Source organism: Staurois parvus, unplaced genomic scaffold (genome assembly GCF_062004578.1).
Source record: "Staurois parvus isolate SC_StPar_1 unplaced genomic scaffold, SC_StPar_1.0 ptg000147l, whole genome shotgun sequence".
In the NCBI taxonomy this organism is placed as follows: Eukaryota; Metazoa; Chordata; class Amphibia; order Anura; family Ranidae; genus Staurois; species Staurois parvus.
Genome location: NW_028317943.1, coordinates 18,620,586 through 18,640,439, shown reverse-complemented (window position 1 = coordinate 18,640,439; position 19,854 = coordinate 18,620,586). Strand labels below are relative to the sequence as shown.

Here is a 19,854-nt window from a genome sequence, read left to right as displayed (position 1 = left end):
GCAGGTAGACAGCAAGAGATCTCTATAGCAATATACAGTGATACCTTGGTTCAGAAATGCTTCTGTTCATGAACAACTTGGTTTGCGAACAGAAGAGTTCACAAAAATTTGCTTCTGTTCGGGAACTCCGCTTCGGTTGGCGAACACGAGCCTTGGCCATCTTCCCTGCTCTGACACGTGGTCATGACTTCCTGTAGGTGAGATCGTGGTCACAGACAGACACGAAAGTGTACTGTGAAGACAGTACTGAGAAGCTTTTTGGTGTGCTTTTTAGCACATACTGTACCTAACATCCAGTATGGCTCCAAAGAGAATTCGGAGCAAGCATGGTGGTAAGAAGAAAGTGTGGAGTGGTAATGAAGGTGACAAAAATGTGCAGAGCAAGCATGTTGAAAAGAAAATGCAGAGTGGTAATGAAGGTGACCAGAACGTGCAGTGGTAATGAAGGTGACAAGAATGTGCAGAGCAAGCATGGTGGTAAAAAGAAAGTGAAGAGTGGCAATGAAGGTGAAAAGAACTTGCAGAGCGATAATGAAGGTGACGAGAACTTGCAGAGCAGTAATGAAGGTGACAAGAACATGCAGAGCAGTAATGAAGGTGACAAGAGTGTGCACAGCGGTAATGAAGGTGACAAGAACCTGCAGAGTGGTAATGATGGTGACAAGAACATGCAGAGCGCTAATGAAGGTGACAAGAACCTGCAGAGCAGTAAAGAAGGTGACAAGAATGTGCACACCAGTAATGAAGGTGACAAGAACATGCAGAGTGGTAATGAAGGTGACAAGAACATGCAGAGTGGTAATGAAGGTGACAAGAACGTGCAGAGCGGTAATAAAGGTGACAAGAACATGCAGAGTGGTAATGAAGGTGACAAGAACGTGCAGAGTGGTAATGAAGGTGACAAGAATGTGCAGAGCGGTAATAAAGGTGACAAGAACATGCAGAGTGGTAATGAAGGTGACAAGAACGTGCAGAGTGGTAATGAAGGTGACAAGAACATGCAGAGCAGTAATGAAGGTGACAAGAGTGTGCACAGTGGTAATGAAGGTGACAAGAACCTGCAGAGTGGTAATGATGGTGACAAGAACATGCAGAGCGCTAATGAAGGTGACAAGAACCTGCAGATTAGTAATGAAGTTGACAAGAATGTGCACAGCGGTAATGAAAGTGACAAGAACATGCAGAGCAGTAATGAAGGTGACAAGAATGTGCAGAACAGTAATGAAGGTGACAAGAACGTGCAGAGCGGTAATGAAGGTGACAAGAACGTGCAGAGCGGCAATGAAGGTGACAAGAATGTCCAGCTTCGAGGCTGTCAATAACCGGATGAACTTCATAATGGTCAATGAAAAACTGACGGCTATACTGTTAGACACCCACACAAAATTCCTGCAGACATGGCTTCCCTGGCTTGATATAGCCCAACCATCGAGATTCGACCAGTCCCTTTTGTCGATATAAAATTTACATATAAGTTTATTTTTCTTTTTTTTTCTGCTGCGATCTCCCTGGAGCCCTTTTTGTTTTTGTTTTCGACTCCTTCCTCTTCGTTCCTCTTTCCTTTTGTCTAGTCTGTTCTCATGCTATGTGTACTGATTGTGATTATTGCTTTGAGTGCCGCACCAGCAATACTATATCCTTATGCTGGACTCCATTGGGAGCCCTGCGTGTGGAATGCCCGTTTTTATTCTGAGAGGTTCCATCTCATATCATCTCCGCTTTCTATATGCTGATATAGTGACAATTTTTCCTTAGAGTTTATATTCTCATTGGTCTATAAACATTTCCCATTTTTGCAACTTATTGTTTTCTCCTTTTTTTTTTTTCTTTCTTTCTGTACTCGGCACTTAAGTATGATGTTTATTTGTTTATTTCTATGTCTCTTCTTCAGTACGTATTCTGTAATATTCAACGAATACCTTGTATGTTTTATTCCTGTTGGTCAATGTATCTGTTTTTGTCTGATTCTCTGCTCCTATCTATTCTATAATAAAATTCTTTGTAAAAGAAAAATCCGCAAGAGAAGTGGCATCCACAGTGTGACAAGACATGGTGAGGCTTTCAGTTCTGACAAGGCAGAAGCCAACAAGAAAGAATTTGCGGAGTTCATGAAGGCAGAAGGATACGTCGCTCAAGTGTTCAACTGTGATGAAACAGCTTATTTGGAAAAAGATGCCGAACAGAGCCTATATCACGCAGGAGGAAAAGGCACTGATGGGATCCATGAAGGAGATCTCCCCAATGTCCTTATGGAGAGGGACTCTCCCTCTGAACAATAACTGTCTCCCACCCACCTTCCTGTCCTCCATGCCAGAAGTCATCTCAAGCAAGGTTAGTGTTCTCAAAACAAAAAAGTTCAGAATGGAATAACCTTATTTACATTGAACCTTCTGGGAAAACTTGATTCAGTTGACAACCGAATTCGGTTCTCGACCACATTCGTAGGAGTCAGAATGGATTAACCTGATTTACATTGAACCCTATGGGAAGATTTTCTTGGTTCGTGACCAATTCAGTTTGCGACCAAAGTCATGGAACGAATTAAGTTCGTGAACCGAGGTATCATTGTAGAGAGACACTGGATAGATCTGTTTAAGCTCAGTTCCAGCCACCAAACTCAGAGGAAGTGGTGTGACTTTAATTATAATGTCAAACTTCTGATGTCAACACAGTGCGGAAGCATTGCGTTTAGAACAAACTGCTACAGGAACTCCTCAAGAGCATTGTGTAGCACAATCGGAAGCCTTGAAGGTGATATTTTAATTTCTATGTCTTAGCACTAGGTTCCAGCTGTCAAAGAAAGCTGGTGGTTCCAATGCTCATTCCAGCATGGATCGCAGGAGCCAATGTGATCAGCCAATGTCTTAAAATGGCGCTGGGATAGCTTTGACAAATAGTTACTATCCCTATTTAAAACGATGGACACGATTCAAGTGGTTAAGGTTAATTCCACTCAAACTAAGAAGGGTTACCCAAAATGGAAATGCCAGCTTTGGCTGGATTTATTTTTAACATTAGCACTGAGTGTAGTCTTTTTTTCCAGTATTACTAACTTCCATTAAAGGTATTGGAAAGCTCTGAGTAATTTCTTGGTTGTTCTTGTTGACTTGCACTGCAAAAATATTTGACCATTTTTATTGAAAAGCCTAGTACTATATTAGAATAAGTTGATATTTATTCCAACACTAGTGTACATCTACAAGGTTCATGCAGATATTAGAAATTATTATTAGATGTCACATCTCTAGTTATAGTAGTATTGCTGTGTTTTCTGATAACATCTCCCCTTTCAAGCACCCACTGCTATGTAAACGTGGATTTTTCCTTGTAGAATAGAGCTCTCATATTGCCTTGTGAATAGAATTTGCTCACAGTAATTATTTTCTAGAGTGACAGCTCTGTTATTTATCGCAGCTCTGTGAATAATTGAAAATAATTTAAATAACAACACTTTTAGAAGAATTTTCATACCAAAGTTTTCTGTTAGAAGCAAAGTGTATAAAAAATAAGCTGAAAGCTAGATATTTAGGAAAATGTCCAACAGCAACATATCAGCAAAAGTAATTGTATGGGGATATAATAACTTAAAAAAGCTTAAAAATGGTTTACTCAGTGATAATAGTGTTGCTCTTTGTGAATAAAATATGCAGGGAAATATTACATGTGCTGTAGTATTCTATTATGACAAGAGTGATTTTTACATTTTTAAGCTCTGCAAGAATAAAAAGCACCTTAGTCTTTTTCCATTTTACCATACATTATAACATTATCTGTTTTACAAAATGATGTGAACTTTTCCTTTGAAATAGGTTTATTGCACAGAAGCAACGTATCTTTTTTGCATTAATAATAGGCAGCATTATTTTAGAATGACAGAATTATTTGGTAAGAACTTTCACAGCACTCCTCTTATATCAGCAAGAGTAGAAATGAGTTACGAGGTTGCCAGCTGGCTAATTTAGCATCTGTGTGCCTATATATTTACCAAGTACAGGTCATGTTTTATGTTGTGTGTAACTTTCTGTTCCCTGTGTCTTCTGTTAGGCATTATGGTGACTGGTTGTCTGCAACAGACATCTGGACATCTCATAGGAAATATTTCCAATAAAATACTCCTACTATTAATTTTCTGATGAAACAGACTTATGAACTGTGAAGTGTGATGAAAGAAAGACTTCTTACTAAAGCTGTAGCCACACATGGATCGAAATTCAGCTAGTTCAGCAGGAACCAGCCAAAGTTTTGATCCATATATGGGCAGTGAGGTTGTACAGAAGTTGATCTACCAATTGACTGTACAACCTTCCTGATGGATTTTCCCTGCTTGATCAGCACTGCTGGCTATAGGTGGCAGCACTGATCAGTGTATTCCAATGACAAGGAAGTCTCCCTGCTTTATATGCAATAGCTCAGAGGGGAGGATTCCCCTATGCATATCAAGTGTGTGAATGGAGGAATCAAGTCAGTTTTTTTTATATTTAAATCACTGGTTGAACAACAAAAAAAGACTCAGCTATGGCCAGCTTTAGTTCCTTAATGTGAATTTGGAAAGCTGCAAGAGGACAAGAATATGTAAAAATTAGTTTTATGATTAAATGTGCTTACATAATAGCGGACATAGATAAAGAAATGCTTGGATAATAAAATAGCATATATTTTAAAGCGACAAATTTTAAAATGATTGGTTTTATTATGAAAATGGGATGTTGGTACCAATGACAAAAGAAAATGGGTTTAATTTATATCAATGGTGGTGCATTCAGGGCAGATGTGCTAACCATACATATCTATGTATGGTTAGCGTAGTATAGGGATTGGTTTTTTATTAGAACATAAAAGGATGTTTTGTTTAGGATGGAGTGGTATAGATGACAGATAGGGTTTATTCACTCATGTTTTTTTTTAAGGTTCATTTTACCATTTGCACCCAAGATCTAAACAGTTATGTTGTATGTACACTTAATTTTGTAGTTATTATCATTAGAGATGAGCGAATTATTCAAAAATTCGATTCGGCTGATTCGCCGAATTTGCGGGAGAAATTCGATTCGATGCGAATTTATTCGCCGCGAATTTAACTTATTAAAAGGGTTTCTAGGCTTCAGAGAGCCTTTATATTAGTGCAGAACACTGTACCTTTAATTTAAATGCCCTTGGAGTCTGCTGGGGAAGAGAAATAATACTGTCAGTCAGTATGACATGCAGATGAGTGCCGTCGATCTTAGAATCACCGCACACTTCACTCATTTGGGCAGTCACGGGGCACGACGACTAAGAAGAAGAAGAAGAAGAAGAATGAAAAGAAGAATGAAAAGAAGAAGAAGAAGAATGAAAAGAAGAAGAAGAATGAAAAGAAGAATGAAAAGAAGAATGAGAAGAATGAAAAGAAGAATGAAAAGAAGAATGAGAAGAATGAAAAGAAGAATGAAAAGAAGAATGAGAAGAATGAAAAGAAGAAGCAGAAGAATGAAAAGAAGAATGAAAAGAAGAAGAAGAAGAATGAAAAGAAGAATGAAAAGAAGAATGAGAAGAATGAAAAGAAGAATGAAAAGAAGAAGAAGAATGAAAAGAAGAAGAAGAATGAAAAGAAGAATGAAAAGAAGAAGAAGTATGAAAAGAAGAATGAAAAGAAGAAGAATGAAAAGAAGAATGAAAAGAAGAAGAAGAATGAAAAGAAGAAGAATGAAAAGAAGAAGAAGAAGAATGAAAAGAAGAAGAAGAATGAAAAGAAGAATGAAAAGAAGAAGAAGAAGAATGAAAAGAAGAATGAAAAGAAGAAGAAGAAGAAGAATGAAAATAAGAATGAGAAGAAGAATGAAAAGAAGAATGAGAAGAATGAAAAGAAGAATGAAAAGAAGAAGAATGAAAAGAAGAAGAAGAAGAATGAAAATAAGAATGAGAAGAAGAATGAAAAGAAGAATGAGAAGAATGAAAAGAAGAATGAAAAGAAGAATGAAAAGAAGAAGAAGAATGAAAAGAAGAAGAATGAAAAGAAGAGGAAGAAGAATGAAAAGAAGAAGAATGAAAAGAAGAAGAAGAATGAAAAGAAGAATGAAAAGAAGAAGAATGAAAAGAAGAAGAAGAATAATGAAAAGAAGAAGAAGAATAATGAAAAGAAGAAGAAGAAGAATGAAAAGAAGAATGAAAAGAAGAAGAAGAAGAATGAAAAGAAGAAGAAGAAGAATGAAAAGAAGAATGAAAAGAAGAAGAAGAAGAATGAAAAGAAGAAGAAGAAGAATGAAAAGAAGAAGAAGAAGAATGAAAAGAAGAAGAAGAAGAATGAAAAGAAGAAGAAGAAGAATGAAAAGAAGAAGAAGAAGAAGAATTAAAAGAAGAATGAGAAGAAGAATTAAAAGAAGAAGAAGAATGAAAAGAAGAAGAAGAAGAATGAAAAGAAGAAGAAGAAGAATGAAAAGAAGAATGAGAAGAAGAAGAATGAAAAGAAGAAGAAGAATGAAAAGAAGAATGAAAAGAAGAAGAAGAATGAAAAGAAGAAGAAGAAGAATGAAAAGAAGAAGAAGAAGAATGAAAAGAAGAATGAAAAGAAGAAGAAGAAGAATGAAAAGAAGAAGAAGAATGAAAAGAAGAAGAATTCCAGTACAGCAAAAAGTGTATCTGCAGAGAGCTCCGCTATTTCTGACAGTTCTCTGACAGTTCTGACAGTTCATTTACAGCGGTTGAAACATTGTATCTATTTATTTCCGAATAAAAACATATGTATCCTAAATGGAAACAAATAGATACAATGTTTCAACCGCTGTAAATGAACTGTCAGAACTGTCAGAGAACTGTCAGAAATAGCGGAGCTCTCTGCAGTGACACTTTTGCCGGCTGATCGGGGAAAATTCGATTTGTGCATCCGAAGTTTGCTAAAATTCAGATTCGATGCGAATCAAATTTTTCCTAATATTCGAAACGAATTCCACTTCGCCAAGTTCGATTCGCTCATCTCTAATTATCATTCTATGTTACATTTTTATATTTGCGATAAGGTGTGGATAAAGTCATATTTTGTAAGGGATAGGCAATAATTCATGGATTTATTGTTGAGAAACTTGATGCCTGCTGATATTTTATATCTTTTTATGTTGTTCATACAGTACATCTATTTTATTTAATATTGTTTACCACTACATACTCTTCTAAATCCTTTAACTGGAGTGAGATTTTTGAGGTGCCAAGAAAAAAATTAGACTATATGGTAAAATAATACAATTGTACTTTATTACAGATGTCAAAAAATTATTTTACAAAAAAGAAGACAATTTCATTTAAATTGACATATCACAATTTACATTTCACAAACATCCTAAAATGCAGGTTTTGGTAGTTTGTCTTGCTTCTTTGACCACTAATAACTGCATAAGGGAGTGCCCACATACTCCACTGGTGTATAGTAATAGTGTAGGGGCAGTTGGATAATGTCATGCTCTCCACCTCAGCTAATCAAAGGAAGCCTTGAGCTCATTCAGAAAATACAAAGTTTTTTTCTGATTGACTGAGCAGCATTCAGTCTGACTTGATTTTGTTGTGGGAATGGGAAGGAAAGCCTCCATCCTGCTCCTGGAACACAGAGCTGTATTTTGTGTGTAGCTTATGAGGGGAATAATTGACTAATAAAAATAAAAACAAGAGTATGAGGGACATTAGTTATGCCTCCCAGGAGATGATATAGAAAAAAAAAACCCCAAAAAAACCATCCTTAACCACTTGTGGACCACCCACAGTAGTTGTACTGCGAGCGGATGGTAGCTCAAAGCCGGTGGATGTACCTGTATGCCGCAATCTCTTCTGAGTTCAGGGGGTGCATGTCCCCTGCTGACCCGTACTGTGATTGGACACAGCACGACTTTGGCAGTTGATTTCAGCAGATGATTTTGGCTGAAGTCAGCTGATCAGTGGTGTCCAATCACATACTGCGTACAGAGTACAAGGAACAGCAATCTGACTATTTATTTTTCCTGAAAAGCAGGGAGAATAAATAGCCGTACAGTAAAGTAAAAGTAGCACATATAACACACATTACACATTTTTTGGCACACAGTTAATTCTTTGGTTGCCTTTAGATGTTAATCTCTTCCCAGCCAGTGTCATTAGTACAGTGACAGTGTGCAGTATTAACACTGATCACTACATTAGTGTCCTTATTGATGTCAGTCAGTTAGTGTACCTCACAGCCAGTGTCAGCTAGCATCAGTTTGCCTGTCACACTATCACAGTCGCATTATAAGTCACTGATCAGCGTCATTACTAGTATAGTGTCATTGCTGCGTAAATTCCAGTATATATACCATAGTTTGCAGACGCTATAACTTTTACTCAAACCAATTAATATACACTGATAGGGATTTTTTTTTTACTGAAGACATGTAGCAGAATACATTTTAGCCTAAATTTACAAAGAAATTTGATTTTTTTTAAATGTTTTTATTGAATATGCTTTATAACAGAAAGTAGAAAATATTGGGTTTTTTTTCAAAATGTTTGGTCTTTTTTCATTTATATTGCAATAAAAAAACCCAGTGGTGATCAAATACCACCAAAAGAGAGCTCTGTGTTGCATGACTGCGCAATTAGTTAAACTAATAACTGACTGCGCTAGTTAAAATCTCACAGTGCTGAATAGCAAAAAATGCTATAGTCATGAAAGAGGTAAAACCTCCCAGAGCTCTGGTGATTAAAAAAAAAAAAAGTTCCCTCCTTTTTGCACAGTAATGTGTGTGTGTGTGTGTGTGTGTGTATATATATACAGTTGTGTTCAAAATAATAGCAGTCAGACATCACTAAGCTGATCAATCACTGTTTTGGTAGAAATTATATTTCTACATGGCAAATAATTTACTAGCAGGTGTAGTAGAGTAATAGAAATCCAACAGACCCAACAGTCATGACATGCATGCTGCTGATTCTGTGTAATTGAATCACTAATTGAAAGGGGCATGTTCAAAATAATAGCAGTGTGGAGTTCTATTAGTGAGGTCATTCATTCTTTGAAAAACAGGTGGCAATTATTGCCCTTATTTAAGGAAAGAAGGCAGCAAATGTTGTACATGCTGGTTACAGTGTATTTCTCTCTGAAATTCTGAGGAAAATGGGTCGTTCCAGACATTGTTCAGAAGAACAGCGTACCTTGATTAAAAAGTTGATTGGAGAGGGGAAAACATATAAAGAAGTGCAGAAAATGATAGGCTGCTCAGCTAAAATGATCGCAAATGCTTTAAAATGGCAACCAAAACCTGAAAGATGTGGAAGAAAGCGAAAAACTACCATTCGAATGGATAGAAGAATAGCCAAAATGGCAAGGACTCAGCCAACAATCAGCTCCAGGAAGATCAAAGAAGGTCTAAAGTTACCTGTGAGTACTGTTACAATTAGAAGATGCCTATGTGAAGCCAAGCTATCTGCAAGAAGCCCCCGCAAAGTCCCACTGTTGAAAAAAAGACATGTCCTGAAGAGGTTACAATTTGCCAAAGAGCACATTGACTGGCCTAAAGAGAAATGGCGCAACATTTTGTGGACTGATGAAAGTAAGATTGTTCTTTTTGGGTCTAGTGGCCGGAGACAGTTTGTCAGATGACCCCCAAACACTGAATTCAAGCCACAGTACACTGTGAAGACAGTGAAACATGGTTGCACAAGCATCATGATATGGGGATGTTTCTCATACTACGGTGTTGGGCCTATTTATCGCATACCAGGGATCATGAATCAGTTTGAATACATCAGAATACTTGAAGAGGTCATGCTGCCTTATGCTGAAGAGGAAATGCCCTTGAAATGGGTGTTAAAACAAGACAACGACCCCAAACACACCAGTAAACGTGCAACATCTTGGTTCCAGACCAACAAGATTGACGTTATGGAGTGGCCAGCCCAATCCCCGGATCTTAATCCAATAGAAAACTTGTGGGGTGACATCAAAAATGCAGTTTCTGAGGCAAAACCAAGAAATAGAGAAGAACTGTGGAATGTAGTCCAATCATCCTGGGCTGGAATACCTGTTCACAGGTGCCAGAAGTTGGTTGACTCCATGCAACACAGATGTACAGCAGTTCTCAGAAACAGTGCTTATACAACTAAATATTAATTAAGTGATTCAAAGGAAAGCAAAATCTTCAAACATTTTTCAGTTTATATAGTGAATGTTTGAGTTTGTAAAGAAGAATACAAACACTGCTATTTTTTTGATCAGTCTAATATTCACTTTTCTTCAATTTCTTTAGAAGAACAACACAAATTTGATATATTTTTCTTCATGTTTTGATTTGGAATAGAATGTGTAGTGTTCCCAATGCATTTGTGTGTATGGAAATAAAAGCTATTAGAAGGATTTTGAGCTTTATTCACTTTTTTCAACACACTGCTATTATTTTGAACACAACTGTGTGTATATATAAAATATATTAATATATATCCCTGTTTGTTTTCTATGGGGCTGTTTGAACATGCATGCGGGACATGTTTTATGTGTCGCCATATCTGGAAAAGAGATGGATATTTGTTTCTCTCCATTATGCTAGTAAGGTGTGAGGGATAAAGAACTACATAGTGGTGGCACTGTGTTGGGTGAAGGGCATCCCCTGTGGGTGGGGTTGGGTAGGATAATAGAGTGTATATATAGGGGTAATTGCATCCATTTGGTTGTCAGGTGTCCAAGGAGTGGATTAACGCTAAAGGTTCAGCAAATATGGATAAGTAATAATACATCAAGATACGTTGACTCATTGATCCTACTGAATTGGTTCATTTTGATTGTAGGATAAGGGTTGGTTTATTTATGATACCCAGTTAGTGTTTTCCTTAACCACTTCTGCACCGCCCTATAGCAAAAATACTGCTACAGGGCAGCACGGGTCCGCAAAATCATATATATATGTGTGGTTTTGCAGTGCCGGGTAGGGGGCGCACACACGCCACCATTTGTGGCCTCAGCTGTCAATCACTGGGTCCTTCCCGGTGATTTTTTGTCCGCACCTGGTGATCGCCAAGTATCTCCGACGAGGCAGAGACCTGTGTATAAACAATACAGATCTCTCCCCTGTCAGCTGCTGCACATTGCTTTGTATGGCTGTGCATAGCACAGCCATACAAATCAGTGTGCTTACAGTGTAAAGCACTCACACAGCACACAGCACTCAGGTAACCCTTTGATTGCCCCAAATGTTAACCCCTGCCTGCCCAGTGCCATTAGTACAGTGTCAGTGCTTTTTATTAGCACTGATCACTATATTGGTGTCACTGGGGATGTCAGTGACCCCCAGCGTCTGATTGCTGCCATTACTAGTAAAAAAAAATAGAAAAAAATTCCAGTATATATACTGCCATTTGTAAATGCTATAACTTTCTTGTAAACCAATTAATTTACACATATTGGGATTTTTTTTTAGCAAAGACATGTAGCAGAATACATTTTGGCCTAAATTTATGACGAAATTTGTTTTTGAAACATTTAATAGAAAAATGTCAAAAATATTGTTTTTTTCCTCAAATATGTCAGTCTTTTTTTGTTTATAGCACACAAAAAAACGCACAGGCGATCAAATACCACTTAAAGAAAGCTCTATGTGTGGGGAAAAAAGCGTTGCACGACCGCGCAATTGTCAGTTAAAGTAACGCAGCGCATCACAAAAAATGGCCTGGTTAGGAAGGGGGGTAAATCCTCAGGAGGGCAAGAGGTTAAAGTGTTACTAACACAACAGTAAAATCAGCCTGGATATGTAGTAAAGCATGCTTGTTATACTCACTGTGGAACCTAAGGGGTTAATTCTCTGCATTGTGTAAATAGGCCATTTGATCCCTACTGCTTTGTTCCTACCCTTGTTCAAACAGCCACCTCTTATCTCCTGATAAGACTGTAGGCATTTTGCACATGCTCAGTTTGGTACGTATTGCTAGAGAGGTTTGTTTTTTTTTTTCTTGGGAGAGTGCATGTGCTCAGCACAGGGCCAATCAGCACTGGTCAGACAAAGGTCAGGTGTTTTGCATCCTCCTAGAGCAGAAATAAAACTCCTACTACAAGCTTTAGCTAGTGCTTGGTTGAACACTGATAGAAGCCACAATTCTGTTCTAACTTCTGATGAGAAAAGGTATTTAGCAGTTTATATTTACTAACATAGTTGCATTTCTATGTTCTGTGTACTGTGGGAGACCAGATATAGTGGATTCAGGGTCCGGGGTTTAGTAACACTTTAATCATGGAAACACCTACTGGAGATATGTGGTATTGCAACTCTGAATGGCTAACACTGAAAGTTTTTGTTTGGATTTTTTTATCTGAATATATTTTCACTTTATATTTATTAGTCTACGTATAGGAGCCAACACTACATTTGGGGATTAATTAATCTGGTCAGAAGCAAAAACATAAGATTGTTCTTTATAGATTTAGTAGGTAGGTGTAGTTCACTATTAATACCTGCAAAATACCTATGGTGATATGTTGGATGATAATTTGTTTCTTACGCATTTGTTCAATATACATACAGTATTTATAAATACTTTGGTGACTCTGAAGCCACTATTTTTGCACTCACTTTCTCCTCCCAGTGGCCCCACACGGGGAAGGGGGTGGGGGGGACATGCTTTGAGAACATAGCCACCACTTTTGCATATTATAAAAGAAGTGGACTTCTAGGATATACTGTATACAGTTGTTGCACTGAAACAGGGGCGTCAATAGGTAGGTGCGAGGGGTGCTCTCCGCACCGGGTGACACCTTTTGCACGGGGTAACACAGATCCGCTTTGCGAAAAGGTAAGTTTTAAAGCAAGCCGACGATCCCCGCAGGATGGATCGGATCTGCGGATTGAGCATAATGGCTTGGAGTCCGATCCATTATCCTCCCCAATCCACAGATCCGATCCATCCTGCGGGGATGGTCAGCTTGCAACCTATACGAGCTCCCCGAAAAGGTAAGTTTTAAAGCAAGCCGACGATCCCCGCAGGATGGATCGGATCTGCGGATTGAGCATAATGGCTTGGAGTCCGATCCATTATCCTCCCCAATCCACAGATCCAATCCATCCTGCGGGGATGGTCGGCTTGCAACCTATACGAGCTCCCCGAAAAGGTAAGTTTTGAAGCAAGCCGACAATCCCCGCAGGATGGATCTGCGGATTGGGGAGGATAATGGATTGGACTCCGATCCATAATGCTCAATCCACAGATCCGATTCATCCTGCAGGGATCGTCGGATGGGGTGTCACTAAGTGTTACCGCACCGGGTGACACCAGCCCTAGGGACGCCCCTGCACTGAAATGATACACTGGTGCAGTGTACAGGCTCTGCCTTATGTAATAATTGGTAGTTGAGAAGCAAGCTATGTCTGTGAAATATAATTTGTGAACAGACAGCAATAAAACCTAACAGGTGTTCTTAATCCCTCTGCACTCTATCCAAAACTAAACAAAAAAACATTTTGCCTTTAGTTATACTTAGCAAAGTACATGCTTATCTTGGGGATGCTGTGCTATTACTCCTTGCACCACAAAGCTCCGTTATTGTTTCCTGCTAGCAAATTTCATGCAACATTCTGTTCAGCTGTCACTCTTGTGACTGATATTATGGTGATGCTCGCACAATAAGTAAGAGCTTTACACGCAGTGCTCTGTGTCTTTGACAATGTCCTAATTGATGAAGCATGTCTGGCCGAGCTACTCTGTCAACTAAGTGATGATCCAGGAGGGTGAGAGGACTGCTTTTGTAAAGCAAGGTAGGCAAGTGATTAACGCTGTCTGAGAAAACTCATATTGCCAATGCTGTGAAGCACACACACTGTGTAAATGGATTCATTCATGTGTTTGTTGAATAAAGGTGTTCTATGCAAAGGTGATAGTTCTTCAGTTGTTTGAGCTGACCCATGCTGAAAGGTTTATTGTCCATTCTTCAATCAAATATAGCTGAGGAGGATCAGTGCTACACTGCCTAATTAACCACTTGCCCTCCAGAGGATTTACCACCCTTCCTGACCAGGCCATTTTTTGCATTACGACGCTGCGTTACTTTAACTGACAATTGCACGGTCATGCAGCATTGTGCATAAATTAAATTTATGTCCTTTTTTCCAACAAATAGAGCTTTCTTTTGGTGGTATTTGATCACCTGGGCGTTTTAAATTTTTTGTGCTATAAACAAAAAAAGACCAACAATATTGAAAAAAAACTATATTTTTGACTTTTTGCTATAAAAAATATCCAGTAAAAAAAATGTAACCCCTTGGCACCGGTGCCTCCCGGCCCTTTAAGGGTTTCAGAAGCTGGGAGGCAGGGCGGGGTTTAGGGTCATGTGAGACTCCGTCACAGCGGTCACATGATCAGGAAAGGTCCCGATCGAAACAGGAGATTGGGACCTTTCTGTGAGTACCGGACATGTGTGCTGGGAGCTCTCAGCGCATATGTTTTCCTTAATTGCACGCAAATGTGTGGCCACTCGGCATCAAGGCTCAGACGCCAGGAGGCCGCACACCTGCGTTCGGCCGGTGTTAAGAGGTTAAAATAAAATGTCTTCATAGATTTAGGCCAAAATGTATTCTGCTACATGTCTTTGCTAAAAAAAAACCCAGTATGTGTAAATTAATTGGTTTATGTGAATGTTATAGCATCTACAAATGGCGGTATATAAACTGGAATTTTTTTTTTCTACTAGTAATGCCGACAACCAGCGACTTATTGCGTGACTTCTGAGGAAATTCTAGCACGGGGGGGGGGGGGGCTGACTAACCGCCACTGACATCCCCAGTGATACTAATACAGTGATCAGTGCTAATGAAAAGCACCGACACTGTACTAATGATATTGGGCAGGAAGTGATTAACATTTTGGGTGATCAAAGGGTTAACAGTGTGCTGTGCTTTACATAATGTGCTGTATGTGTTTTACTAGGGAGATATGCAGCTTTGTATTGCTTTGCTGTGCAGAGCAATTCAAAGCAGCCTGTTCGTGCTGGCAGGGAATGATCTGTGATGTTTATATACAGACCTCTCTCTTGTCAGCTCTCCCAACGATCACTGAGTCCCGGCCAAGAATCGGCAGCCAGGAGCCTGTGATTGACATGCCAAGGAGCCAATACCCAGAAATGCACAATCACATATATATACATGATTTTGCACATCCCTACCGCCCTGTAGCAGTACTTCTGCTATAGGGTGGTTGGGAATCGGTTAAGCGCTGTATATCTTTTTTTGTAATAGAATATCTATTTTTGTAATAGAAAGGATATAACCAAGGTCGGAGTATTCTCTAATTGGTTGATCACAAGGATTTTCACTGATTGGCAATTAATGGGAAGACAATCAATATACTGAAAAATATTGTTTACATTATGAACTTTTTTAACTTCTTCTTTGCACTAGTGAACAATATTTTGGCTAATGTTTATTTTATTTTATTGTCGTATAGATTATTTTATTTGTGGTGCTGCAGTTTCTACGTTTTGTTATAGTACCAATTATTGCTAGTCTTTAAACTGGGCATTTACTTTCCTTTCCAGGTAAGACTTTATGCACGACCTGATGCAGTGAGAAGGGGATCTGGTGACTATTCGCTCAATATCACAAAAAGACTTTTGGAATTTTATGAAGATTACTTCAAGGTTCCATACTCATTGCCAAAATTGGGTAAGGCTTAAATAAATACTTAACTTGACTTTTACTTGTCCTGCATGTAATGCTATACACAATTTTGTATTTTCATTTAATGTGGTTTTAATAGTACTTTAATTTTAAAGTGGTTTTAATGTTATGATATTTATTAAAGGATCTGTATACACATTTTGGCATAATTGCTTGGTGTTAGTGGCAACTTAATTTAGGTTTTCTTTTTATGTTGGTATTGTTTTGAATTTATTGCTTGATATTGAAAGGGCCTGAAGGAGGCTTTCCTTGTGTTCAAGCCCCTGTACTCCTTGGAAAACTTGGAACATATGCTTTATTAGTTATAGTGTAACCCTTGATGACTTAATACATTACAAAGTAACCAAATTTGTTCAAGAGAAGACAACAAAAATTAATACATTACGCAGGTAATGTGACAGTAATAAGGGAAAATATCACAAAGTGTAGCTAAACTCAAAAGAAAAATTATTACATTGCAGCTTACCAGTCCTTAGAAGTGATAGCTGCATTAGTTCCATTTTCAGGCATTTTCCTTTAATTTTCACTTGGTAAATATGCCAGTAACACTTCCTAGAGTGACAATGCTCACTCACTGCACAGCAATGATGGAGAAGCAGCACTGTCTACTTGAACAGGAAGTGTGTTTGTAATACAGAACCATTCCCCTTAAACCTCTCTGCATTGTATAGGGAGAAATTCTGTAGTCAATAGAATATAGCTGAGAAAGCTGACAACATGTCAGTTTAATGCACAGGAAGGTACAGGGACAATGGATGGATCTGAAATTCCAGGAAAGGTATTTAGCCTGAAAAAAAGGAATTCAGAAGAGAAAAATTCAATCACCGCTAAAGCTGTATTAATTTTCTATTCTTGGATTTATATATCCTTTTATCTTTAAGTATATTCAGAAATAGCTTCTAGAATTATACCAGCAACATTTGTGTTGCCAAAGCAAAAGAAAATTTCAATTCAGAATTAATCTGCAGAGTTTTTGTCAAAAGAAGGCCTTCTCCTAATAAAGGAGTGATTCATGTATCATATGAACTAAAACACTTGGTACTTGCAGGCATATTAAGCTAATCATACATCTGTTGGAGTATTGAGAGCTGGTGCTAGAACGAAATGAAAACGAGAAGCGCACCAACCTTGCGCATTACCTCAGTAACCAAAATGTATGAATTATAAAAATATACTCACAAACAGCGAATAAAATCAGGCATGTAAGTCCTCAAGGGGACTTGAAGATAGCGCGAATCCCATCGAGGGGATGGATATTCAGTACAGCTGACGCGTTTCGAAGGGTGCCCCTTCTTCATCAGAGCTAGCTGAACTGAGAGTGCTCACTCCTATATGTACCTAAGGACTGAAATTAGGCCCTCCCCTCTGGGTTGGGCAGTCTCAGGCTAGTAGGAGGGGCCAAGGTGTCGTCAACATACAATAGCTATTTGTAATGCCATCAGAAAGAAATAATACATAAAACCACATAATGCATAAACCACTCAATATGGATACAATACATCAACTAGAGGATAACAACAATGATAATGATGATGATAGATGTTGAATATTAAAAATCATTATAAAACCCTGATTATTAAATGATTCATTAATGAATGATATATAAAATGGGCAATTCATCCAAAGTGCTTGTCATGATGCTGGATGATACATAGTATATAATGTATTAGTAAATTATTAATCAATAGATTTCTTAATGGATAGGTGACCATATAATGACATATATACATATATAATCATGTAAACATAAAATATGGATAGTAAATAGTGCAATGTATATTACCAGGCAACTGCATATGTTTCTTAATCGAATGATGGAGAATCCATGTCTCAGGTGGATAATATTGGATCAGTGATGTTTAGTGATCAGCAGCAGAGGGAGATCTTGTGCCTCCTTCTATGGCTGCAGGCTGATCCTGTGTGTGGAACGCACGCCAGTGTAGCGTGGTCATGACTGCGCATGCGTGGTCCAGCATGCGCAGTATGCAAAGGACAGGTCCGTCGGCGCGATCACACGAGCACACTTTGCGCACATCTGACGGCCACTGCGCACGCGTGAAGCGGCACCGCTCAATTGGGCAAGATTCCAGACCTATCACCAGCCCCCACCCACTAACGTGGCTCTGGTTGGGGGAATTATCTGGGGATTCCCCTCAGACAAACCTGCTATTGAGCCTCCGATCACGGAGCGCACATCGCGCACAACTGACGGCCACTGCGCACGCGTGAAGCGGCACCGCTCAATTGGGCAAGATTCCAGACCTACCACCAGCCCCCACCCACTGACGTGGCTCTGGTTAGGGGAACTATCTGGGGATTCCCCTCTGATAAACCTGCTGTTGAGCCTCCGTAATGTCCAGTCTTATGGGGTAGTCAAAAGGGCACTGACTTCCACAATAAAGAGATGTAATAGAGTGGAAGAAGTAAACGTATAGTATATTATATATACTCAAATCTACCTATCCAGCCCTCACCTCACCCCCACATTCTCCGCCCGCATCACTCACCTCCTAAACGACATCTCTGACTGGATGTCGCTCCATTTCCTCAAGCTCAACCTCTCCAAAACCGAGCTTCTCGTCTTCCCCCCAGCCCGTGCCCCCCCCCCCCATCCTTTCCATCACTACCAACAACACCACCATCAATCCCGCCCAGCAAGCCAAGGTCCTTGGCGTCATTCTGGACTCAAACCTTTCCTTTCAACCTCATATCAAATCACTTACAAACACATGCAGGCTCCACCTCCGGAACATTGCCAAGATACGCTCCTTCCTTACCCCAGACACCACTAAACTACTCGTACACTCCCTGATTATCTCACGCCTTGACTACTGCAACTCCCTCCTCACCGGCCTACCCCAGTGCAAACTCTCCCCGCTCCAGACCATCCTGAACTCAGCAGCCAGACTCATCCACCTCACCAGCAGCTCCACCTCTGCCACCCCCCTCTGCCTCTCCCTCCACTGGCTCCCCATTGCCCAACGCATTAAATTCAAATTGCTCACCCTGACCTATAAGGCCATTCACAACACTGCCCCTAACTACCTCACCGACCTGATTCCCAGGTACCACCCTACCCGTACCCTTCGCTCTTCACAGGACCTCCTTCTATCTTGCTCCCTGGTCTCCTCCTCCCACGCACGACTGCAAGACTTCTCCAGGTCCTCCCCCATCCTCTGGAACTCACTACCCCAATCCATCAGACTGTCACCTTCCCTCCTCACCTTCAGGTGCTCCCTGAAAACCCACCTCTTCAGGGAAGCCTACCCCACCCTCACCTAACAGCCGCTGCCCTTCCCTCCTCCTACCACTCCATCCCCCACAGCCGTTTCCTCCTGTGCCTCTACCCCCTCCCTCCTAGATTGTAAGCTCGAAAGAGTAGGGCCCTCTAACCCCTCGTGTGCTGTTTGATGTTACTGTTCTGTTTCATGTATTGTCCCCCCCTCTATTGTACAGCGCTGAGCAAACCCTTTGGCGCTATATAAACTCGATAAATAAATAAATAAAAATAAATATATATATATATATATATATATATATATATATATATATACAGTATATATCACCATGGATGGAAATGACAGTAGTGTTGCCGGTGGACATGAAATATACATACATATATCCACACAAACATCATTTATGCATCATATATATAAAAATCTATACACATAACTACACATTTGATATAGAAGTAAAAATAAAAATCCTCGATAATAAAGACGTTAACTGCAATTGTGATGATAAAAAAGTATTAAAATAATAATAAATATAATAATAATACTATTAATGAAAATACCAATATTAAAATGCTATAACCAAGCACAGAGGACACCACTTTCACCCCAAAGAGAAGCAATCTGTAGTATTAATATTAAGGGAATGTAAAAATGTGAAAAATAAAGAAAACAATTATAAAAAAAATAAAAATGATAAAAAAATGATAAAAAATATATTATTTTTTGTTGTTATAGTAGACAATGAATGATACTAGATAAATATCGGACATGTATAAAAAAATGTATATAATAAATATAATAATATAAAATGATATATATATAAAAAATAATGATATGATGGGATTCATATCTAATTCATATCTATACACACATAAAAACCGATGAAGCGTGGGCTCAGAATAAGTGAATAGTCCTAGGAAGTCACTGATTATCACCATACCACCAGAGGAAGCATATGTATACTTGTAATATAGTAGGATGAGAGACTG

General features: G+C 39.0%; 1 protein-coding gene across 1 annotated transcript in view; it reads left to right on the top strand.

Annotated features, from left to right (window-relative positions):
- The window catches only part of TRHDE (thyrotropin releasing hormone degrading enzyme), a 934,547-nt gene that overhangs the window by 288,033 nt on the left and 626,660 nt on the right, over nucleotides 1-19,854 (top strand). The window contains exon 3 of the mRNA XM_089674098.1: nucleotides 15,488-15,614. Coding sequence (XP_089530224.1) covers nucleotides 15,488-15,614 — 127 coding nt within the window. The remainder of the gene's footprint in view (nucleotides 1-15,487; nucleotides 15,615-19,854) is intronic.